This window comes from Takifugu rubripes, chromosome 20 (genome assembly GCF_901000725.2).
Source record: "Takifugu rubripes chromosome 20, fTakRub1.2, whole genome shotgun sequence".
Classification (NCBI taxonomy): domain Eukaryota; kingdom Metazoa; phylum Chordata; class Actinopteri; order Tetraodontiformes; family Tetraodontidae; genus Takifugu; species Takifugu rubripes.
The window spans coordinates 9,059,777-9,084,280 of NC_042304.1; the positions used below are offsets into that span (position 1 = coordinate 9,059,777).

Below are 24,504 nucleotides of genomic sequence, written 5' to 3' on the forward strand. Positions count from 1 at the left end.
ACATTTTTCTCCAGAGTTTTATTGACAAACTGCAAAAGTCAGCAGCACTTGTCTTCAGTTGTCCTGATGCATCTGTTGAAATAAAGAAACACATTAGAAAGAAGCAGATATGGATATTCATCAAGTTCAAACACATTTCCTGCAAGCAGGTTTGACCACTCAACCTCAGAAATAATGGAACGGTATTGAGTTATAATCAGAAGTCATCTGGCAGAATATGTTCATCACAGGAAGAGTGGTCTCCACCCAACGCCACAATTCAATAGCAATTAGACCAGTTCGAGACGTTTACCTTTGCAACATTGACGAGCTTCATAGGCCACCAGCTCCGTTTCCGACAGGAGTGACGCTGAATCCTGAAGAGGAAATCACGTTACATTTAAAACCATCATGACGACTCTGGCCAACACCTGAACCGACCAGGTCAGTTAGAGCTAATAACGACTCCACGTTCAAGTGTCAGGCTGTACATTTGTCATCACACAGGTCGGTGCAACAGCCACTCGGACCAGGATGACGCAGAGTTCGGATTCAAGCTCAGAAACCTACACTTCAACTCTGCCCATCTAGGTCTGAAACGTCACCATGTGCGTTCACACTCACCTTTACCAATGCAGACATGAGCACCCGGGACACGAGCCAGAGTCCTGTAATGGAGGGTTAACGTCAACATCCCATTGTAAGGCGTCTTCTGAAGGTAAATATGGTGCTCAGATCAGAATTAATTAATTTTCCTCAACGGGATCGGCGACCTGATTCAAACTCATCCCATCCGAGCACATCAATTTTTTATTTTTCTGACACGATACTCACCATTGTGGCGGTGAAGACAGACACCGGGAGATCAGGCACCTGTGGGAATAGAATGAATTACTACAAGCTTTCAAAATGACACATGGCACCTTCATAAAGTTGAAGTGTGACACATCAGATAGGAGCGAAAGAATTATTCTTCATGATTTCTCTGCTGAACTATGGGCTCATCATTGCATCAGACTATTAAAACATTGATTATCAGTTCTTCAACTCACCTTCACATGCCTTAAGCACTCCCCACTCCCATTTCTGAAAATGAAAAAAAATAATATGAACAACTACTTTAATTTTTGCTCCAGTGTCCATTTGTGGATGTGGACACATCAGCTAGGAGCGAAAGACATGCATATTCTTCACAGTCAACTCTGCTGAACTATGCAATCATCACCGTATCCAGCATCATAAAAGCTGCAGAATCGCAGACTTTACTTACGCCAGGTGAAGCAGGAGTGTCCGAACACCTGGAAGGAGACATTCAACATGAGTATGGCTCCTTTTCCAACAAGTACAACACATTGTTGATCTGTACTGTGTCAGTTGAAAGTCATCTTTCACTCTTATTCAGAGAGATTCCCATTGTTTTTAAAACAAGATCATCATTAACAGCTTGGCTTAAGAAAAAATATTTATACACAAAATGACAAATACCTGAACTCCACGTTCAATTTAGCAGATTTAAAGCTCATCGGGGGCATCTGCAAGGAGAGTAAAACGTCAAAACTCCCAAGTTTCATGTCTGCTACAAAAACAGGACCTTGTGTGGCTCAGTTTCCATAAGGTGGGAGATGTCTCGTCATTCATTTTGTCAAGAGTAGCAAATATGATGTCATCACAGCAGCACATGGACAGGCGCATGTTCAGGACCAGACTGGTGCTTCTCTGGGTGCAACTGACGGCAACACACCCTTTAAGTTCCCCCCCCCCCCCCTCACGCAACCAAAGTGTTTTGAATATAGAGTTAATATGCATATCACAAGCACACGGAGAAGCATCGTCAATCCAGCAGAACTGTTCTGATGGGAACTCCATCTCACCTTGTTAGTCTGCTGCTTAACCATCGACACCATTCTCCATTTGGAAGACACCTGTAAACATTTATATGCGTAAACATACTGGGCACATGCAAAAATTGGTGCTCTTGTTCCTCAACGAGTCTCAGCATACTTTTGTTCAGAAATCTCTTCTGTCCACTACTCTTATCTCTATCATCACAGACTTCTGGATTAGAAGTGATTAAAGTCACGTGACTCACAAGTGTCGCGGCTCAGGCCCAGAGATCTTCCTGGTGTGAACCTAAAAAGATCGAATTGTCAAACTCACATGAAGCTACTAGCTTTCCCGGTTACAGAAATGCCCCTTAACTGAATGGTGCAAGTGAATTTTTATTATTCCTCACCTCACGACAGACTCCATTTTGTAGCGATCGAGCATGCCAACGAAATGTATCGGTATTTTCTTCCCAAAAACTTCTTGCTAGAAGCACGCAAAGAACGATCAGCTCTCCCAATAATTCACATCACTACAGCTTGCACAAAGCTAACATGACAAGAAACTAGTTGCCGTCCCATGAAGTCAGAAGAGTTGGCATTTCTTCACCTTAACTCAGATGTCCCTACCAACACTTATTTCATCATGTGCGCATGGGAGAGCGTCTTTTTGCGAATAATAATATTAAATGTTCAAAAGTACAGTTTAGTACAGCAGATTTAGCACTAGCGCTAATTAGCATGCCTGCATTAACACGTGGTGGCCTTTGGTCCAAAACAGTTCTTGCTGGTCAAAAAACATGCCGCTTTCAATAAAACAGGCCAGATTGCCGCTAAAACGACAAACTATCTTAATTACATTTCAGTTTAAAAAGAAAGGCCTCTGAATAAAACTGAAACAGAGACAATACAACATACTAACCGTGAGGACCAGCAGAGTGAGGACTGACTGAGGGTGCAGTGCGCTTTTATACTGGACTCGCAAAGGCTGATGGGAAAAGACGGAGGACTGCCCCCGCGAGGTGACGCACTTCCGGCTTTGTGGAAAACTACACTTGAAGACTTCACGCACATAACAGGAAACTAAATAAACAAACAAAAAAATCTGTTTGCAATATGGACGTGTGTTCAGTGGTATAAAACGATTTTTGCATTATTTCTAATGCAAATTTGTCATTCAGAAACTTGTCCTTTGTCCTAGTTTTCATTAAACACTTTGAGCTCGGCAGTAAAATGCAAAACATCTTATTTTCTAAATATTCCCTCCCTAATGCATGAGGCATGACGATGGATCCATTACAAGCTTAACTGTCTCCCCTATAATTACCAAACCTCACAGGAGCAAATTCATGGCAATTTAATATGCATCAATAGGAACACAATACAATCATTATGATCAAAATTAAATAAAAACAGGGTGATCAGCTTTTATGGTAATGAAATGTATGCAAAGGCCACAACTTAACATATTGTACAAGGATGTATGAAAGAGCATATTAAAGTAATACCAAAATCAGCATCTGAATTTCAATTTTCTTACTTTAAGACATTGAGTAAGATTTAAAAGAGCAGATTACTTTACCTTGTGTTGTGAAACGCCTTTACCGATTATCATCAGATTCATTTAAACACACTAGAAGAGAGCTGCTTGACCATACTGAAAGTCAAGCCCAAAAACACAAAGGCTCATGTGATCCCTGACAGCATTGAGTCATATTCCAAGTGCTGGCAGGTGAAAACGGTTTATTCCTGCATTTTGTTGACTTCAATAAAAAGGCATTTATCCCCTAAACTATGTAGCTGTAAAGAGAATGAAGTAAAAAAAAAAAAAAAGCCCACAAACCCAAATAGTTTAGCGTGAGGATAAATGTTGCCCTCAGTGAAAATGTTGCATGAAGTAGACTCCTCAAAGGTTGACCCTGGACCCCGACAATACTCGGAAACAATATTTCACAAGCCTGTCCTCACTCATTTTCATCATTTTAACATCCACCGAGTCACTGATGTTTATATATTTTGGCAGGAACTGACAAAGACATGTAAACAATCCATCCTTCCTGGATCAAAGTTCCTTCACCCTTTCCTCCAAACATGTGCCAGAAGATACGATTCTTCTCCAAACACCAATGAAAGATCGCTATATTGCATATATTCAACATCTTATTGCAGCTCCTGACATGAGCCCAGTCGGCCGATGAAAGACTCTGGATGGCGACAGACAGGAAGTAGCTTGAATGATAAAATATGTGGTTTACTGTATGCAGAAAAAAAACCAACACGGTAATATGGAATGATTCTGAAAGATAACAACAGCGAATCATCAAACAGTCTGAACTATCGCCAGAAATTAAGAAAAAGAAGCAGTGAAAATAAAAAAGGAATATATATTTATATATCCATCATATGTATATCTATGTATAAAGAGATGCAACTAGTTGCAGGCAAGCAGAGAAACATCTGCTCTAAAGATTCTTCCGATCCACTGTCATAAGGCTGTCAGTCTGGGAGGGGGGCAGCAGCATCCTTTCTTCAGCCACCAGATTCCCTGAGATGGAGCGCGACGTTGAATTTGAAGTGACGCCATCGTCCACAAGCCCCTCTGAACAAGTTGTGCACACCTTGCGAGGCGGCTCCGATAACGGGCGTGGCCGCTGTGATGACGGGCTGAGCCGAGAGTCCAAATCGGCGCTGCCTTGCCTGATGTTGGAGGTCAGGAGGATACGGTGGTGGAAGCGATATCGCCGAACCAATGAGAGGAGCTTAACCAAACCCTTCAGTGTTGTATCCTAGATGCTTTTCTACTCGATTTCATTCATTTCCTTATTGGTATTTTACAGTCGGATGCAAAGCCGTGTGCATATTCGATCAGAAGTCATTCCAAAGGCTTGGAAAATTCTTGCAAAAGAGTTCTTATGAAGACTCTTGTGTGTGCATTTCCTTATGCGCGCATGTGTGTCTGTGTGGATGTGTGTGTAAGAGTTTGTGGAGCCTTCTCATTGCCTCTGAGAGGCTAACCGCTTTAATAGAGGCTCATCGTACACCCAGCACTCCCCATCTTCATGGAAAAGCTGCAAAAACACAAGCAGTAGCAATTGTAGTCATATGAAATCTTAAAGGAAGCACTCTTGATGGTAAATATCAGGGCAATAGGGAGTGTGTTGATAAAAGGCTGCTGCTCACCCTGGTCTCCCACTGCTGCTCCTTCTCCTTCCTCTCTCTGGCTTCAGCCCTCTGCTTCTCCTCCAGGCGGTGCTTGGCTTCCGTCGCTGCATCAATGTCCTTCAGCTTCAGGTTCATCGTCACGTCTCTCCACAACCTGCACCGTCACCAGAGGGAAGTCAGACCGCGTCAGCAGCTGTGTTCTGCAAACTGGAAGTTGTCTCACCGTCGGGATTCATAATCGAGTTGGTCTTCCAGCTTTCGGACTTTTTTCTTGATGATGCCTATTCTTTTAGTGTCTATGAACACAGTGTTCTCCTGAAAAACATTATTTTTGTTAAGTCATCTAAAATGTGGAAAAACCCCAAATTTAATAATTACTTATCAACTTGAAAGAGTATCAGAGAAACAAGAGTAGGAAAATGTAATAAAACTCACTCCAGTGGCCCCCTTTGCATACATCACTCCATTCCATTCTCCCTCAATGGAACAGAAAGACTTCTTGTCATTTGGTGGACTGCAAAAAAAGGGGCTCATTTTCATTAAAACATTAGTAAAAAGATTAAGTCTTTCAGGCACGTCACAACACTCTTCTTACAAAATCTCAGCTGTGACCCTGTGCTTCTTCCCACCATAGAAGGGTTTGGTGTGGAACACAATGTTGGCACTGTAGCCTGATTTAGAGCAGGAGATGTTGCACTCTCCGCCCAGCTCCACCCACGGCACCGTCAGAATTGACCTGGACAAAATCAGGGTAGGAAAAGTGAAGCTCATCACAAATCTATTATCACCAATCAGTGAGATAAACCACCAAACTGGTCAGTCTCTCTAGCATTTCCCATCTCTCTCTGATTCTCTGTATGTTTGCTTAATATAAAGAAAATTATCAATAAAATCCTGGAAACTTCCCTCTCTTCCCCTATATGTTGCTCTCTCCACATTCTCACTCTCAGTTATCCTCTCTTTATACCCCTCTCCATCCATCTTCCCCCTCTGACATTCTCTCCATACCATAACTGAACAGCAGAAACATTACATAAGTTATTAGCAATGAGACAAACAGTAAGACCAACCTGCCATATCCATTAGGGAAGGTGACGATGTAATGCTCATCATGCTCCAGACATGAGACACATCCTGAAAAATCATGGCTTTATTATGTCATTTTGACTGAAGTGTGTTGACGTGCATGATGCTGTGATCTGAATACCTTGACCAATGTTGTGGACTCCTATAGACATGCCCAGGAACTTTGACTTGGTCCATATATGAGCGTTGAACTGGATCTTTTTACTTAAACACTCTGCATAGAATGCAGAAACTGCAGACAGAACACAGGAAATACGCACATTTCAGGCAAGAAGGCAGCATTTAAAAAGACAGTTAAACTCTTCATCCTGATTGAGACTGAAGGCGAATTTAACCCAAGTGTGAATGCTTCCACCACACACCATCCCAGAATGATCCAATACTTACTGGGTGGGTGGTGAGAGACCTGCTCTGCCACGAAGCTCACACTGTTGGCTGAACACAGCGGAACTGGACCTTCTGATACAGTCTCCTGAAAGACAAACACATAGAAGATGGGTTACAAATTACAATTATGCATGTAGTGTGTGTCAAGGCTTAACACAAGTGTGAGTGTGTTTTGGCACAAAACACTGAAAATGCTCTCACCGCATGTGGGGGCGTCTCCGTGTCATTGGGAAAATCCCAGTGGCAGTAGAACACCTCCCCCAGGATTGGGTTGTACGGTTTCTTTGCCACTGAACCTTTCCTCCCTGCGTGGAAAGCTGAAAGGTACCACCTCACCACTTGAACCATGCGTTCCCGGGGCTCCGGCTGGTCTGCGATACTAGTGGCCGACATGACAGATTCATTTCAGCGTTTGTTGAGAGCATGTTGGAATATCTGACTGTGGCACAGATGAGATTACCTCACAAATAGGTCAGGATGTGCAAAGAAATCTGCATACATTTCTAACAAAGACCTCCTTTCTAGGATGAAGGTGGGCAGGACTACCTATGAGACACAACGAAGGGGCGAGAATGAAAAACTGCACCTGAGGGAAACCATAGACAAAGTTAAAAGTAGAGAAGATAAATTATGGACGAAGCTAAGGGGAAAACAGACCGGAGGTGAGTACCGATTTACTCCGCTTCATGAAAAGTTTGGATTTTACTGATCTTACTTTTTCTAAAGAAAATAACCTGTTGTGCTATAGTCTCTTGTAGTAAGATTACTGAACTTTGACAAAATCTTTTTTTCCTTAAACGTACCCATTATAGCAGTGTAAATATGGAGAACGATACAATTTTTAATTCTAATCTTATTTTGCCATTGGAATTACAAGATGGTTGCGCTCTCAGTGGCGTTTACCTTTGTGAGGTCCATACCCAGACGAACTTGCGACAGCAGATGCATGATGACGCTCTTGTGCTCCTCCACCGACTCGCCCTCGGGGTCATCATCCCGGTCATCGTGGCTATCAAACAGCTCTGAAATCAGCACCAGAATAGTGTCAAATGGCTGCAGCAGCGTAGGTTTCAGTGTGGGGGGGAAAGATTTGCATGCTCTACTTTTCTACCTGCATCCGTGGTGCCGTTGGACATGGATGAGTCGAGAGACTCTGTGGTGTTTGGTCGTTTCAAAGCCGTTTGTTCATTATTTAGGGGTGAGGCGGCTGAAGGCCCTAAGGGACTGAAGAGGAGATGGGGAGAGTTGAAATGCACCAGGAAGCAGACATAAGGCAGATAGCCAACGAGTTGAAATTCATGAGCAGACTTGGTACTAAACTTTATTTGCTTCCAGCTGAATTTGATTTATGCACTGCTTATAACAGAGCGGAGGAGGGGGAACGGACACTCACTCAATGCAGTGTTTAGGGGAGGTACTGCTCTGGTAGAACTCATCTGCATCATAGAACTCATCCTCGCTGGAAGAATAGGAGAAGTCCGGCACGGAGTGTGACGGGATGGGGATGAGAGCCGGGGAGGTGACACCGCTGCTCGGGCCCGATGGACCACTCCCTGACAGGAATACAGATGAATGATGAGAGTATCCCATCAGTACAGCCTTGCAGCATCTGCAGGATTCTTCAGTGATGCAGCGAACACAGCCGAACTGACATATTTCAAGTAGCACTAAGCCCGTCTCTAATATAATGCTTCCACTGCAGAGCAAATCGACAGGGGATGCAGTGTTCCACCATAGTGCACAACACAGCATTTTAATACTGCTGCTGTCAGCACAAAACACAAGAAAGCATTAACCTCTGCCTTCCATTTGTTTTCTACATTGCCTATTTTTCAGGTAAACTTCAAATTCAAATAATTTCAAAGCAAAGCACAACAAAGAAATAGATTTAGTGTGCACTTAAGGTAAATTAAAGATCCAAATCAAGCTCCAGACATACAGGAACATTAATTTCAAGCAATACAATCTATAAATGAAACCATGAGTTGGTGTTAGTACAATGCAGGAGTTTGGTAAATAAAAGAATTTACTTCTAGTTTACTTGCTGAATTCTCACCTGTGCTGTTGGGAGTTGGGGTCTGCAAGCTTCCCATCACTGTGACAACTGGACCAACAGGTAAGGTGGAGGGTCGCTGGTCTGATTTGCAAACTTGAGATGAGTCTAAATAAGAAATAAGAGTTCAATTCCTACCAAAGTGTTAATTATTCCAAAAAATATTAAAGCAGCATGGTGGCCTGAGATGCAAGAGGCCAAGACAAATTAACTGAGAGGTCAATTGAACACTCAAGGACTGAACTGTGCTCCAGTGACAATAATAATAATTAAAGAAAAAAATAATAATTCAAAAGCAAGTAAATCGAAATCTTGTCTGGACAGTCAAACTTTAAAAAGTCTGGAGAGGCTGCAAATGCTTTGATACTGCAGGGATAATTATAGTAAGTCAATATCCAGTGCATTTGTCAGCAGTGAATCCATATGATAGTTTCATCAGCTGAAGGAGAGCAGGGTGAGATATGACCTCCTGTGGACCAGGTGATCACGTGTAACCTTCCACAGGAAAGAGGAGAAGGTAAAGCATTCAAACCTGTAGGTAATGTGGTCTGTGTTGGCATCGTGGTGTTGTCTTCAGGTGTGTCCAGAGGGGGCTGGTAGATCCCATCCACTGGGTTGATGGTGCTCTACAGCAGGCAGAAACATGACATCAAAACAGGTCACTGTTGCGCAACACCCTTGTTTAAAAAAAAAAAAAAAAAAGATTAATAATGTAATTTCATTGATTTAGCCAATTAATTGCTAAATTAATAATATGCTTTGCGAACATGTGGAACCGTTATTGCGGCAAGAGAACCCAAAGATTGTGTTAGACATAAACCACACAGCCTGGGCATACATCAGTCTAAGGGTTTATCTAGTCCACAATAGGGAATACAAGATGCACCTCCCAGCCTCAAACATCAATAGTAATTCACGCCATTTCCTGGGAAGTTTGACGTTTTCAGGTTGCATTAATCCAATGAAATGAGACTAAGAGCGCTCCTTGAAATCCAAGTGCCAGCAGTAACTTGACACAATAATCAAGCGCACCTCCTGAGCTCAGAAGCTGCAGATTCAATCTGAGGTGTCCACCGTCTGACTCCCGATTTCCCTGCTGTGGGAAATCTGCCTCTCTTTAAAAAACATTCATGTGCGGCTTCCGATATCCAAATGACCAAGCGTGCACGCACATATCATCGGCCCGTTAGACGGGTTAATGTGGTCACAGGCAGCGGTGACTCAACAGACAGGAACACCGATGACAAACATTGGCTCAGGCCAAACCGTATCGACCTTTTATTCTCCATCAGCATACCTCCTCAGGGCCTCTGTGCCCCTGAAATTACATCCAGTCACTGTGTTGGATAATAACCTATTACTCAAACGTGGCCTACAGCATGTTTATGGAACATCTTTTTACCCCTCGAACAGGCACGTTGAGAATAACACCCTCGAGATCAACCAGAACAATCAGGATGAGTCAGAACACGTCTGACAAAAGGCTGCATGGGAGAAAACAGGCAGCTAACCAGAGTCGCAAGACAAGGCAGCATGTAGAGCCGTAACATTTGATTTTGTAACACGTTATTGGTGTCCTCTAGCTTCCACTGCATCCTCTCTGCGTCACTCCATTTTTGTCAAGGCGATGTAGTTGCTTATATAAATAAGCAAGGCAAGGTCTACCAATTATATCACATCGCACAAATACTGATGCGTCATTATGGAACCTTGAGAGCAGAAGTTGAAGCAAATACAAGAGTGGCTAAAAACAGCAGTAGGCACTGTGAGCGGATCAATCCGCACAGTGTTCCTTCAATAATATACCAGAAGGGCAAAACGCCATCGTTAAAATACCATAGATTAGGTTGACAGACAACTGCTGAACACAGGTGTGTTCCCGTAAACGATAGCTGCACTTAGGCAATTCCCACTGCGGGCGCAGAGCTCGCAAAGGTCAATCAAACAAGCTGCTTGTGTTTCAACTATTTTAAACGAAGGTCTGCAGCGCTGCTGTCTAAGCTTAAATCTTCTACAGAAGCATAGTTTTAGTACCAATCTTACTGCATGTAATACTTAAGCAGTTAGACGTATGGAGAGAGCTTATGCTGTGCTATTAATATCACATAATATGGCGCATAATTACAGCCAGATTAGGGCAGACAAGCGGAGTAATGCGGAGAGGATGACCAAACTGAAGGCTCTTTACAAATGATTCCATTAACTGCAAATCACTTACATTACGTACAGGACAATTTTATAGCACTTTTGTAGCAGTCATTTTTATAATTCAGACCCCCAGTAATATTGGTTTATGAAAGATGTTCCGGGCATGAATTTATAAAATTTAGACTTGGTGTCTCTCATTTTTAGAGAAGAATTGTTAATTATAGTTCCAAAGCAGCTAAGTTAATAAATTAGACTTTAGACCAACTGCTGCTTTAAAACATGCAGACGGATATATGTGCAAGTAAAATGAGCTCTGAATGGTTCTGGTGCTAATCACTCAATACACAGATAATGTGCACAAAAATAGTGATAGTGATAATCAACAATCTCCCACATGTACCGGTAAGCAGACACGCACGCCCCCATGTAAAGTCAATAGACACACGAACTGAACTAAAATATAAAACCCCAAACCTTTGTTTTTTCCTCCCATGTGTCGTAAGCTGAACTGAAAGATCAGGATAGGTGTATACAAGTTTCTGTCAATATCCAGCAAGGTTTCACAGCCTTTGAAGGGGAGACGACCAGCGTTCCACAGGCCACAATCAACCTGACCAACTCTAAGCCAAGGAGGTTTGAGACTGACTGTTTCTCACCCCAATACAGTAGAACTGCACATTTTAGAGGCCCTTCATGGTGGCAGCCTGAGGTTCACCTGTTCAATAATCATGCTGTCTATCCAGCATCTGGATTTGCCACATCTGTGAGGTGGATGGATAATCCCATGCTCACCAACACGGATTTAGGCAGGTTTGTGAACAATCTTTGGAGGAAAAAAAAAGAAAAACCCCTTTTTTATACACCGAAGGCTTGGGTCTTTGAGTTCAGCTCATGAAAAACAGGGAGCAAAAAGGTTTTGCGTTTATATTTCTGTTCGGTATATTCTCCCATGGGATACATTTTCTTTTGTTGAGAACAGACATGATTTTGAATTTTAGGAAAGAAGAGGATAGTTCACCGCCACCGCTATACTTGAATCTCAGATTGAATCATGAAGATTTTGAGTTTAATCAGAAGAGAGGAAGACAAAGCCAACTCCAAAATAAGATGGCATGCACTGCAGAGCAAAGATTTATCCCATTTTATTGACAGTGAAAGTCAGAAAGGAAAAAGAAAAACGTTAGCTAGTTTAAGTTTAATTTTTTATTTTTGTTCTGGGTGACGACGAAGTCAAACTTACTATAAGTCCGTTTGCGTGCTGCTGTTCATTACTTTGGTCCTTAAAATTTTGAGAAGACACTGTTAGACTACCTTGTGTGGGAGGAGTCACTTCATAAAGTAGCCTGAGCATCCGTGTCCTCCATCCCCACATTAATCTTTGTAAAATTCAGCAACAGCTAGCATTCAGCAGTCCTTTCATCACATTGCAGAAGCTCGATTATTGTCAGAATCAATGTGGAAGTTGAGTACAATGGCTTCACAGTTGCGAGACCATCCTATTCACAAGTCAATAATCACATGAAGCAGATGTGATTGCTTCATTTGGTTTTAGAGGGATAAGGAACATGTGATGAAACGAGTGCCGAGCTACACCACAACATCATCCAACCCCGACAGCAGGGAAACTGCCCCACAGACATACGGCTGCTAACACTGTAGGATCACACCGGAATCATGATTACAGAGAAGGTGCAGAGTACACCGTTGAGATGAAGCCAATAATCAGGTTACCTTTGCGATCTGCAGCAGTACAATACAGTGCTTGATGGACTCTACCATGCTCTGAAACAAAGAGGCAGCAGAAGAATTCAGTAAGTAGGAAATGATCTGAACGCTCAAGAAGGCAGGAAGGAAAATGAGCCAAGTTCTGACTTACACAAGTCGTCTCTTTCAGGTTTTCAATTTTCTGTAACAAACAAAAACACAACCAGCCTGTAAAATTTGATATAAAGTTTTAAGTAAGAGGTCCAGGACATGCAATGTGATACTGCCTAACTCACCCATTAGAGCCAAAGAACATTTATCGCACACTTAAGTCGCTCAAAATAAGTCAACAAGGACAAAGGTCAATTTTAATCAGAGGGAGGAAGTGAATCATAAACAGAAAAAAATCTAGACGCCCTGAGACCGAATCTTAGACCAATACCTCCAGGCTCCTAATTTAGAGTCAGATCCATTTAATCTGCTTCACAGCAAATATAAAATATTATAATGGGGCCACAATTCTTTTTCAATTTAAGGCAGGATACCATCTGACAGGGTGAGAAGGCTTTTTCATCTCACAACACACTGAAAAACAACCTTTTGGATGAATACGCTACATGATTCGGATCGATCAGCAAACAAGTCCGGAGCCTTGGCCAACATGGCAGCGATCCCTCTTTCCTATCTGTCAGCCGGCCTGTTCTGCCGTCTAACACCAGGAACAGCCCGACAAAACGCTACCATATAAAAGCGGAGTGCTGGTACTCACTCTGCGTGATTCATCCTCTTTGCAATCCTTGATCTTCTCATCAAACAGCTGTTAGCGGGTGAAAGATGGCAAAAGATAAAAATTAGTCAACTGACCATAATTACAACATGGTTTCTTTTTAAACGTTTTCTGCTTTTGTAATGTTGTTCTTTAAGTAGTCAAACCAATTTCTGGAAAGAAATGAGAAAAGGACCAGACTACATATAATAATTTGCGTCACTGGCTTATTTTATACAATATAATCATACTGTATATTGGAAATACTTTTTTTGGATTCAGAAAGGATAGAAAGGATAATCCAGCTTTTCCTGATGGACAAGTGAGATTCCACAAGTCAGGACTTTACAAACAGGTCATGTAGGAAAGCACCAAGTGTGGACACATGAAAAGGTTTAGAGTCTGGACTACTGATATGGTTCCAGTCTGGGAGCAGGTAAGAGAACGCACAATCACATTAGAGCTTAAATATTGATGAGCTAACAGCCAGAGGGTCCAAGTTAGCCCACTCCAGGGACATGGGGGTGGAATATCTGACAGGTTCAGTGTTTATTTTCTGTGTAATCACCGAGGTAACGGGTTTGCCCATTATTGGCCATCCCCTGTGCTTGCCGACGGTTGACTGAGCGGCTGGTTGTTGTGCAGCGCAGCAGGATTGATGATTAACCATTTAAAACCTCCTTTGCCTGCACTGTGCTGCTCAAACAGTTGATACCATTTTAGGGATGTACCATTACAGCAAAGAAATGGGAAGCACTCATCAAAAAAAGATGGTTTCAGTGGTGCGTCACTACCTTCAACTGGTCAATCAGAATCTGTAGGTAGGCGTCAGCTTCAGATAGCTTCTTATCAAAGTCTTGAACACTGGGAACAAACCTTGTCTCAGCTTCCTGATGACAGACAAAAGCACAGCACACAAAATCAAGCGGCTGCAGCCAAAAGCAAAATAATTCGAAGATCTGAAAATAAACTTCCCGACACCCGCAATATACCCAGGATTACGTCATTATTAAACCTGTCAATACATGGCTGAATAAGCTCCTCTAATGGTCTTAATGTGGAGAGATGCTGCAGAGTTCAGCAGAATCTCAAACAAGAAAGAACTTGAGGCTAGAATGGAACTCGTGTGTAAACGGGCTGAGGAGCAGTTCTACTCATTCATTACAGACTATACGGAACATTAAAGTGTTAATGAGGAAGTCACAACTGGACTGAGCCAAGGTCTGTCTGGGCTTAAAGAAAAACAGTTAAACAAGCTGTGACGTAGAAAAAACACAACAGAAATGAAGGAAACATATGCCAAGATTAGACTGTTATATACACACACACTGACTGCACATGTTGGAGCCTGTCATGAGCAAAACCAAGTATAATACACCTGTGTACATTAAACCAAACTAAAGAGATGACCAACAGTATAAAATGTACTTAAAAAAATAAAATCTGTCACTGATTGTTTTGGGTTCTACCTCTTCTTTGGGTTTGCTGCGTTCCATTGTCCTGGAGTGTGTTGATCTGAAGGACAACATGAAGAAGAGTACCAAATGCACCAATACTGTCTAAAGCAGCTGACACTCGTAAAAGTTGCTAAAACTGAAGACATTTTAGTTTTAAAGAGAGCAAAGTCTGAATGAAGTCAGCACTTTTAAAGACTCCAGAGTGCTGGACGGATGCTTAAAGACCAAGGTCCATTCAAGACAGGATAAAGAGAACTGGCAGTGCAGGAGGTAGAACAGACATTTTGAAAAATAGCTATACTGTATATTTATATACTGTATGAGTCAGTGATGGTGAGCTGCAACTCAGAAGATCCTGGAAAATGTTCTCAGTTTCTCTAGAATAGAGCTGCTTACATTTTGACCAACAAAACCACATTCATGCAAGGCCAGACACGTTCCAGCGTGTGGGCCACAGTTCATTTCATGATCTTATAATAATATCCTTATTCCTATACCTGCATTAATAATGTTGAGGATCGCATCACAGATGTTTCATTTAGGTCAGACTATTTGAGGTTAGAAATTTCCACATGAGCTTAGACAGGACGACTGACATTTATGAAACAAACATTTTCCGTTAGTACAAGCCAAGAGAACAAGACAATCACCTTTATCCTGCCGATGTGTTTCACCACAAACACTTCGCTCAAAATACATAATAGGAGAGTACGTTAAAACCACAGAGCTCCTTGGATTAGGTTGTAGATGCAGTCAGGACCGCAGTGAAGAGCTTACCTGCTCCGTTTTGGATATCTTGAATGGAATTTTTAGATTATCCTTTATTTTTCTATTATATTTGTAGATTTGGGCATTTTTGCTTTTTATATGTTCTCAGGAAACCAAACTAAACACTGCATCCTACCTTGAGTTTAAGAGTAAGAATAAAGTGGCCTTCAAAGTTTCAGCACACAGTTGCATCCACCAACCCACCCCAGACTGTGCTACTTACCCTCACCCCCTTTTCTGGAGACTATATGCCTGTCACAAAGTGTGACCCACTTTAAAATGCTGTCCCGTTAGTCGCTGCAGCCACTAAACTTCTTGCTGCAGTGCAGTGATGCGTCTGTGTTACTTACTGGATTCCTTCCTCCATTGAACATGCTTCGTTAAATCCTCTACATGTCCATGCTACTCTGTTTGCACCCGTCTTATCACCAACAAAAACAGCTTTGAACCATTCAGTGGACCTTCTTCTTTCTCCCTCTCCCTTAGAAATCGGTCTTCCAGCAAACCAGGCTTCACTACATCTGTGATCGGTAGTTATCGGCTGAATGTCTGGTATGAAAGCAGAGTTAATCCAGAACCCTCCCCAGGCAGGAAGGGCACACTTCCTCTTGCACAGGCAGAGATGAAAACAAGAGCAGAAGCCAATGCTGACTGGGAGTAGCACAAAGCAACACTCCGGTTGGCTGAGCCAGCAGACGCAGACGTTAGGTTGATCACCCAAACCCCTCTTTCATTGGTTCAGCCGGGTCACATGGTGCCATGTCAGTAGGGCAGTAACGCTACATTATGTGTGTGTACACTGAGCGTGCACGCACTGTTAGCATAAAGGGAGGATTTTTCCACTGAGAAAAGGGAAAGCAGAACCCTTAAAACGAGATAAGTGTGAGACATTTTGGTGCAAAGAATCATTCGGATTAGAGATAAGATTGGTGTGTGTGTATATATATATATATATATATATATAAAAAAAATGGGCAGGAGAAAAAATCTTCAGATTAGATAAAGTTGAAAATAATGTCCATGAGGGTCTTTAATTACCACATTTGCCTGTGTCCCCTTTATCTCAACAACAAACAGACTCACATACGCACAAATTGAAACAAGTGTGCTGTTCAGTACCCGGAGCTGCAGGGTGTGACGTAGAATAGTTCCCTCTAAGGCGTGGATCCACTTCTCCCGTTCATCTGCATCTCGGGCTGAGGGTGAAACACAGACACACCCAATCAGCCATGATTTACACACAAATTATGTAGTTAATGCACATTTGTTGAGAACTGGAGATGCAGGGACACAAAATGTTCTTATTTTCTTACTCAGCCATATTATTGAAAGACAAGGATGACATGATGTCTCAGAAACTCAAAAAAAACAAAAAAAAAAACAAAAGTCTACATTTTCAAAGTCAAGAAGATTGTGTTACTACAGAAACTATATGATAGGACATTTGGTGACAGCTCACAGTGACATGACAGTATGCATGGTGGTTGCCTGGCAACTTTAGCCAATAAAACCAACAAAAGGTTAATGTCATGGGGAAACCAACAGTTCTTCACCCAGTTAAGAGCCAGGAGCTTCAGAGTTTCACTCTTATTTTTCTGTGTTTTTGTTAAACAGACCTTTACATTTGCTATATAAATACAACAATGGTTTCTTCTCTTTACACTGAAAGTTTTTTGTGTAAATATAACCAAATTTAACCTGCCTAACTGGTCAATTCATGTGGAGCTCTTAACAGATGACAGAATATTAATGGGTGAATAAATGATCAGTAGCACGATGGTAACAATTTTACATGTTCCCTTTATCGTTTGCATAGAAACAAAGTGTGTGAAGAGGTGAGAGGAAGGGCAGCACTATCTATCAAACAAAAACTACCTGTGCCAGTGACCACAAACAGGATATTAAACATTGCAGTAAAGCTTCATTTAGAAATTTGGACAGGTATTTAGCATCTTATCATCATACTGTTTGTATTGTAATTGTATTAATATTTTAATTCATAAGCTAATTTATAATATGACTTGGTGTTTGCTTGTCATTTAAAAGCCACTGCTGCTTCATTGAGCAGGACGGTGCCTCAGGTGAACGGCTGCAATCGTACAGAAACTGACCGGTGAGGCAGCATAAAAGCTTTTAAAGACATTAGGTGGAAGCCGGGGCTTAGGCCAATCCACTCAGACAGCACCTAATTGTCCTCTCAGCCAAACAGACTCTCTAGGACAACGGTTTACTGCGGCTAATCCCCTTTGGTTCCATCGACGACACGGGAGAGAATTCAGAGGGCCAAGACAAATCCAGCCACTGTGAACATGCGAAGGTAAAGCCGACTCCTGCATGACCCCGACAGCAGCCTGCATGATTTCAGGGTCTCAGGGAGGCGTCAGCACCTGACGGGCTCAAACAATATTGTGCAAGAAGCAGAACAGGTAAAGTCTCACAATTCAGGCCTGAAAGAAGTTAAGGACGCAGACAGACAAGACATGATAGAAGCGTATTTAACTAGACCCGTTTCATGAAGAACTGCTGACTCAGGCCTTTTCCTGTATCCTATCTGCTAATGGGATGCAGGGAAATAGGGCAGAACTTTTAGAAAAATGAGCACATGCTGGAGAGGCTGTCCCCAACCCAATAACCTCCAGCTACCATTTCACACTGCTGACACTTTTATGATGGCACATTTGTTGATGCAACTGGTAAGATGAGACTCTTGGCCAGAAAATGCAAAGCACACTTAATATTGCAGGAAGAGCTTCAAAATGAAAAAGAAAACAAGTCTCTGTCAAAACAAATGTAAAATAACTCTAATTTGATGGTCTGTTTATAAATGAGCTTTCAAAGGATTTTAGAATATTCATGAGTGCACATAGTTAAAAAAATATAATGTGGTATTAAAAATGACATATTGAAGCCTTCAAGTCAAATCAGTGATGTTTGCATCTCGGGAAGTGTTTATCTGTTTGTATTAAACGTTTCCTTTCCATTTGCATGAGTTTCAGCAGAAGTTACTAGAAAAAGCGCCATCAAGCAGATCATTATCCCCAACGCTGTGATTTACATCTCTAGCATAGTACAGCATACAGTACAGAGGCCGCAGTGATATTAGGTAATGTAACATGGGTTTCTTTATGCTTAATGCCCCTTAGCTTTGATCAAAGCATTCATAAAGATCCTTATTGGAAGATCAACGGCCAAAGCCCCTCTAGAATCCGGAACATCACCAATAATCATCTGTTCCTTGGCCCATGACCAACCAGAATAAGTCATGAAAAGCTGTTCAGAACTTATTTTGTGAACAGACATAAAAGCTGGTTATTGCGTAACCTTGGTGGAGGTAATAAAGCACCATATTCCTCCACTGACACTTTGGGCTAAACATTTGTCCCAATAGTATAACCACAAAAGCAAATTATTTCCAGTTCTTTGCAACCAGTAGTGTTTTTTTTTTGTTTTCACTCTGTTCAATATTTCACAGACACCCTCCCTGAAATATTTATTCCTTTCCTGTGTAGCCAATGAAATGTTTACATTCAAGTCAACAGTGGGAAGATGCTACAAACACTGGATTACTTTTTGCCAGAGAACATCTCATGAATGGCAGACACATTCACTAAATGAAGGTATTTCAAAGAGATGGTGAGGGAGACAAGAAAGGTGTATCGGAGGGGTTTGTGTGCTGGGTTGAAGCTCTGCACAGACGGTAAAAGGAGGAGAAAACGGGAGACTGATAAGAACAGGAGTGTGAGTGTGGAGAAACAGAAAGCTCTCGGGCAGCTCTGATGTACCACCGGGGGAGAGGGACCGATGAATAATGGATGCCTCTCGAAATAGACGATACAGTGCTGCACTCTAGGCTAGCGCGGCGGTCATCCAGCTAAAAAGAACCATACATATGTGAGCTGGACTGTCCGGTAAGAAACAAAGTCGTGCTCAGATAGTACGATTCCAGAATAAGCTAACTATACTGCTCAAAATCATTTCTACAACGGCTCACATGTCCTCTTAGATTTGGCTGTACTCTGCATCACACACACTCCATCAGCACTTTATTTATACGGTCGCTGAAATGCCGCAGTGAATCTAGCATAAGGAACCTTGACGGGATCATTTTACAGCCGTAGCGAAATCAAATCCTGCTCCACTTCCTGGGCACATCTTGCTCAGCTAACAGTTGAGGTACCCTTGAATGCACTCGTCCCACCTTGTTCTTGCTGCAGTGACAGATGATGATTCATGACTCCTGGTAACCCACAGTCACCATTGCTGCTACGCTGTCCAGCAAAGACAGACTAACATTTCCATGCAAGTACTACCAAGTGCACGAAAAGGAAAAAGCACAAAACCCACAAACGTGTTTGCGACAACATCACCACTAGCCTGTGGAAACCAGTGACCCATGCGGGATGTAGCACACATCCAATTACTCCTCACATACTGCAGCTATTTGACAATCTATTCCACAACGATTTGAACTGTCATTGAACCCTGATAACAAACCCACAAGGCACATATTGCCCCACCCTTAGTGCACATCCCAGAAGATAAACAACCCAACTCCTCTTCTTGATCCTCTATCCAGGATGGGCATGCACGCCTCGGGACCTGCACGTTTTCTCCTTACCCTTCCGCTTGTAGAGCCACAGCATACAGCTCCGAAATACAGACATGGGAGAGGGCATGAGGAAGGTGAGAGGGGCAGGCGGTCCATGGACTGTGGCGGGTGACCCCACAGAGAAAACAGGACGGCGGGGTGTGAGACAGGTTTGAGGGGTGTTTGGTGTTGGAGAGGAGTGAGGAGAAGGAAAATAAAAACAGGTGATGAAAGACAAAAATGAAGGGAGGCTGAAGTGGATGGGTTAAAAACCTGGTGAAAGGAGAGAAGAAAAAGGGTGTCTGCAGTACACCAGACCGGTCAGATCCTTGTTAAATAAACACAGAAGGGCTGGCAGGAGGGGAGGAGGAGACGTGGCCGAAGTTTGGAGCCAATCCTGTCGTTAAGGGACAATCACAAAGGGCAACCAGCAGCGGCAGCAGGATTTAGCTCTTAAGGCTCGACTGCAGAGGCACACAATCTTCCTCCTCAGCCACAGCCAGGATTGCCAGGGAGGGGGCAAAAGAAAAAAATGCTTAGCTTGCTCTCTGGAATGCAGTTAAATTATTCCCTGATCCATACTCTTCTCCAGAAATAAGCAGCAGTTCGACTTCAGTGCTTGAAGAGGATCCACAGGGAAGAAGCTCCTGTCCGTGACATTGTGTCCATGCATGCGTTTCCTGGTATTATAGACCAATCCAAGTCGTTTAAAGGCGGGGAATGAGCCAGGGAGAGACAGGCGATGGATGCAGAGACGAGTGTATCCAAAAAGGCTGCTGACGCCAGCAAAGACGAGAGAGGGAATAAAGCATAAACATGAAAAGGTAGGTCTCACCTTGGAAATGGAAAGTCTTCTGGTCCACAGTGATGGTGAATGTGCTGTCATCCTCGTCATCTATGCCGATCACAGCTCCCTGGGTGAGCAGAGGTGGAAAGAAGGGGGAGTGAGAGAGACATGGGGGCAGTCAGTCAGGGAAACACGTCACACTCCTCTTTCCATTCCTTATCCCCTCCACACATACCTTCAGTCCCAACAAGCTCTCTTTAGTTAATTAGCTTTGCCAGTCTTAACAACTCTCTCTCCTTTTCCCAAGCTGACCTTTTTTCTCTCTCACATACTCATCCGAATGTACCGTTTTGGAACACAGCAGAGCAATGGAAACAGAGGAGGAGGAGGGAAAGCAAAGGAGGAGGGAGGAGGAGAAGGGTGGAGAGAAACAGACTCTGGGGACCAGCAGCTACCAGCCAACAGGAGGAAAAGAGCCGCAGAGAAACGGCCTGTTGCTTAGTTGGGACATGAGCTCCAAGCAGCAGAAACAGGGTGTGTGACTCATGGGGCGATCCAGTTGGAAGTAAAAAGCAAAAAAAAAAAAAACCACCATCCTGTACAGCTGCAACTAAAAACTGGAACTGGTGTTATACTGGGGAGAAAATAGTTTTCACTTTCATTCTGTAGATTAATTTAAGATTCTTTTGTACTTGACTGCCTTCAACTTTAACTCACTTTGGTTGTTTTGCCACTGCAGTCGATGGCTGCAGTAAAGCCATAAATCACCATGCACGCGTGCACAGACGCACACTTTGTGTTTTGATTTTAAACAGAGGGGAGCTGGCTTTAACCATTCATTAGTGGGATCTGAGCTAAGCTAGTTTGATCTTTATGGATTAATGTGTAATTGTTGATGCAAAAAAAGCAAAGCTTATAATACTACCAACATTTTGTCCTTTTGTTGCTCATCTGTGAATTTATATATAATTAGGCAACAGCAGATTATGACTGGTACTGAGGTGACCCTCTGCAGTGGAAGTTTAGTGTTTAATTTCAAAAGTGTGCAGGGCAATGGGAGGCAGCACGTGTGCTAATAATACTGTGGAAAAGACACTTTTTCATCCGAGGAACTATTTAATTGAGATCAAAGGGGTAAATCTCAGGTGAAGTTCTGTTATTACAATGGTGTGAAGAACCAAAGCAGAAAGGTGGAGAAGTGCTGCCACCTAGTGGCTCATTCAAACTAACCAAATAAACACGGCTGCTTTCACAGAAAAGGCATAAAGGTGGACACGTCTGCACATCACAACTGGCAACATTTACATTACATGGAGAAATTGCTTCTGCAAAACAATAAATCACTGAGTTTCTGATAGGCCGTCAGAATATGGGTGCATTATTATTGTACCTCATGTTGCCTATTGTGCCAAACTTTATTGAATATGGGTATGCTGTGTAAAACGTGAAAATAATACAAGCACAAAACTCCAAATATTAAGATTATATGGATTTTTTACAGATGCCAGCAAGATCTGGCTGGAGAATCTTACCCTGAGTCGCACACAGCCTCTTCTGGACCCGCGCATCATCTTGTCTTTGGACTGCATAGAAATGAATAAAGTAAAAAATATATTAGTCAATAAATAGAGTATAAAGTTTGAATGAGCACAAGGCATACCTACTGAATAATGCATGTCCCATTTCACTTTTGTTTCATTAAATTCTTCAGAATGATTATTTTCTGTCAAATCCTCTTTCCATCCACGTGTGATCAAAAATCATATGTGTGTATGTGTGCACATATACACCTACACACACATATTTTACACTTACAGCAATGTGCCACAGATTTTTGATTTTTTCTCAAATAATTTAAGATATTAGAGAAATAAATTCATGCGTTGGAAGGTTTGCAGAGATTAGTAAATTAGAATTTAAATCAATAAATGAGACTTTCTTCCTTTGTAAAATGATGAATTTGTTAATCCTCGTCCACTGGAACAGAAAGCCCCCTTTGTTGCATTTTCAATCCCGACTTTACATGCAAAACAAAAGGAGTCGACTTAATGGCGAGGGAGAGGTTAATATGAGAAAAGAACACAGGAATCCTGGGAGAGGATGACACATTTAAACTGGTTTCACTCCAAACACCAACAGACTGTCGACCCTTTCTCTTAGTCCTGTTTAATTCTCTCTCCTCTCCGAGTCAACAGAGCGCTGTCCTGACACGAACATGCATGCATCACGCATGTGACAGATATAACTCAATGTTTCAAATTGCCTTAGTCATGCTGCGATGTATTTGGCACACGGGACCAGTTGTAAAACTGGAACAACGCTGCCGCACATCCAGACAGATGCAACAGGAAAAACAAGTCCAGCACCATGTCAATTGTTGAACAAATGGGTGTGTGTGTTGACAATTTGGTCAACTTTCAAAGATGAGTGGTCATGCGTAGTTATTCCCCACACACACACGCGCGCGCACAAATTCTTTCAGTTTCTTGTTGCGAATGTTCTCGAAAGAGAATAATGAAAGGAAAACGAACAAATTTGATGCTTATCAAATCTAGCATTGATATAAAGCTACAACTACCCTCACATTGGCTAGCACCTGATGTTAGCCACGGTGCCTTGGTAGCCTAATTAACTACTTTTATATCACACACCAACATGTATTTCTATGACCGCCGGCAACTGCAGTCGCAAAAGTAAATACTGAATAATGTCCACCTCAAAAGTAGACACTGCGAATGGTATAAACTAATCCCCCCCCCCTTAAATTTCAGATAGTAGCTTTGCTAACTGACTAGCCATAGTAGCGGAAGTGCAGAAATAAAACTACAATCTGATTGGCTAGTCGGTTTGTGACAAGCGCAGCTATTGGTCAACGTAGGAGTCCGTCTTTAAAGAGACCCGCCTCTTTGTGCCAGCTGAGATTCCCAACTCCTGACAAACAGGAGGCCTTTGGTGGATAACCAACGGCAACTAGTGCCGCTCCTCACCTCCGTGGACCAGCGGGAACGAACCGAGGAGACGAACCTACCGTGTAGTAGGAGAGTAAGCCGGCGTTGTAGTCCAGGACGAACCAGCGGTACTGCCAGCCCTTCATGACGTTAGTCCACTTGCTAAGCGGCCCCTCCATGATGGACGCCATCTTTCTGTGGGTCTGAGGCGGGGAGGAGTCGCGAGCAGGCGTCACGCGCGGGAGGAGGCGTTGATGACCCGCGGATGGATCCACCACCTGATGATCAAGCGATCAGACGATGATCTTCATGGAGTTCTGAACACCCGGAGACATGTCACTAACCTTATTGTTGTCATTAATAACCGGATTTAAGAAGAAAGAGGTCCTAGCTTTACCGTGGTTGTTGCATGTTTTTTTTTACAGCTCAAATAACAAAGCAAAACTTTTAATTTTACTTTCACGATCAAAGACTGAACTTCCACGCATTCATTTCAAACCTGTCATGTAACACCGACTATTAAATGGATTACTGGTGTTTTGTGAAACAAGATGCTTAATGGATATGTGTGTCTGATGCATTTCTCCCCCCCTCCCCAGTCTATTTTTTGGTTGCCATGGTGTTCAGGGCAGGTGTGTGGCATGCCCCCAATGACACCTGGTGCAGCTGATTTGTGGCCCCCTGATGAGGGCCTGTTTATATGCCTCAGCACCCTCTTTCTCTTTCTTAGTGCTTTCTCTATTTAGTCCCAAAGTAGCAGCTCTTTTTTGTATTTAGATATCACTTTTTAATGTGTTGGTTGTTTAGCCACATCGTGACCTGTTGGGTTTCAGGTGGAGGAAGGTTAG

At 42.6% G+C, this 24,504-nt stretch overlaps 1 protein-coding gene, 1 long non-coding RNA gene and 5 other non-coding genes across 11 annotated transcripts; 1 reads left to right on the forward strand and 6 right to left on the reverse strand.

Moving 5' to 3' along the window:
• osbpl9 (oxysterol binding protein-like 9) lies at nt 1–24,157 on the reverse strand. 5 transcript variants are annotated; one of them, XM_003974185.3, is made up of 34 exons: nt 23,737–24,156; nt 22,241–22,291; nt 20,757–20,835; nt 16,453–16,529; nt 13,903–13,998; nt 13,112–13,159; nt 12,515–12,544; nt 12,370–12,420; nt 11,879–11,917; nt 9,023–9,116; nt 8,494–8,598; nt 7,831–7,990; nt 7,549–7,661; nt 7,341–7,459; nt 6,898–6,983; nt 6,639–6,816; nt 6,438–6,522; nt 6,172–6,282; nt 6,035–6,098; nt 5,560–5,700; nt 5,400–5,478; nt 5,188–5,279; nt 4,983–5,118; nt 2,725–4,870; nt 2,213–2,289; nt 2,069–2,109; nt 1,851–1,901; nt 1,465–1,511; nt 1,250–1,277; nt 1,032–1,065; nt 814–852; nt 604–647; nt 293–356; nt 1–72 (listed from the first exon to the last, which is right to left on the reverse strand). In XM_003974185.3, the coding sequence occupies exons 1-24, from the start codon at nt 23,845–23,847 to the stop codon at nt 4,796–4,798; spliced, it is 2,220 nt and encodes a 739-aa protein (XP_003974234.1). In that variant the 5' UTR covers nt 23,848–24,156; the 3' UTR covers nt 1–72; nt 293–356; nt 604–647; nt 814–852; nt 1,032–1,065; nt 1,250–1,277; nt 1,465–1,511; nt 1,851–1,901; nt 2,069–2,109; nt 2,213–2,289; nt 2,725–4,795. The 5 variants fall into 5 exon arrangements, with proteins under 5 accessions (XP_003974234.1, XP_029684350.1, XP_011613143.1 ...); XM_029828490.1 differs by having other exon boundaries at nt 1,981–2,109; XM_011614841.2 differs by lacking the exon at nt 11,879–11,917 and having other exon boundaries at nt 23,737–24,157.
• LOC115247388 (small nucleolar RNA snR60/Z15/Z230/Z193/J17) lies at nt 920–995 on the reverse strand. The gene has a single exon (XR_003886461.1). It is a non-coding gene; the product is annotated as a small nucleolar RNA snR60/Z15/Z230/Z193/J17 (small nucleolar RNA).
• On the reverse strand, nt 1,132–1,212 carry LOC115247387 (small nucleolar RNA snR60/Z15/Z230/Z193/J17). The gene has a single exon (XR_003886460.1). It is a non-coding gene; the product is annotated as a small nucleolar RNA snR60/Z15/Z230/Z193/J17 (small nucleolar RNA).
• Nucleotides 1,343–1,424, reverse strand: LOC115247382 (small nucleolar RNA SNORD79). The gene has a single exon (XR_003886455.1). It is a non-coding gene; the product is annotated as a small nucleolar RNA SNORD79 (small nucleolar RNA).
• Nucleotides 1,968–2,033, reverse strand: LOC115247390 (small nucleolar RNA SNORD75). Its single transcript, XR_003886463.1, has one exon. It is a non-coding gene; the product is annotated as a small nucleolar RNA SNORD75 (small nucleolar RNA).
• On the reverse strand, nt 2,380–2,461 carry LOC115247386 (small nucleolar RNA SNORD74). The gene has a single exon (XR_003886459.1). It is a non-coding gene; the product is annotated as a small nucleolar RNA SNORD74 (small nucleolar RNA).
• Nucleotides 20,266–22,425, forward strand: LOC115247282 (uncharacterized). Its single transcript, XR_003886338.1, has 2 exons — nt 20,266–20,745; nt 22,210–22,425. It is a non-coding gene; the product is annotated as an uncharacterized lncRNA (long non-coding RNA).
• Nucleotides 24,158–24,504: the final 347 nt, after the last annotated feature.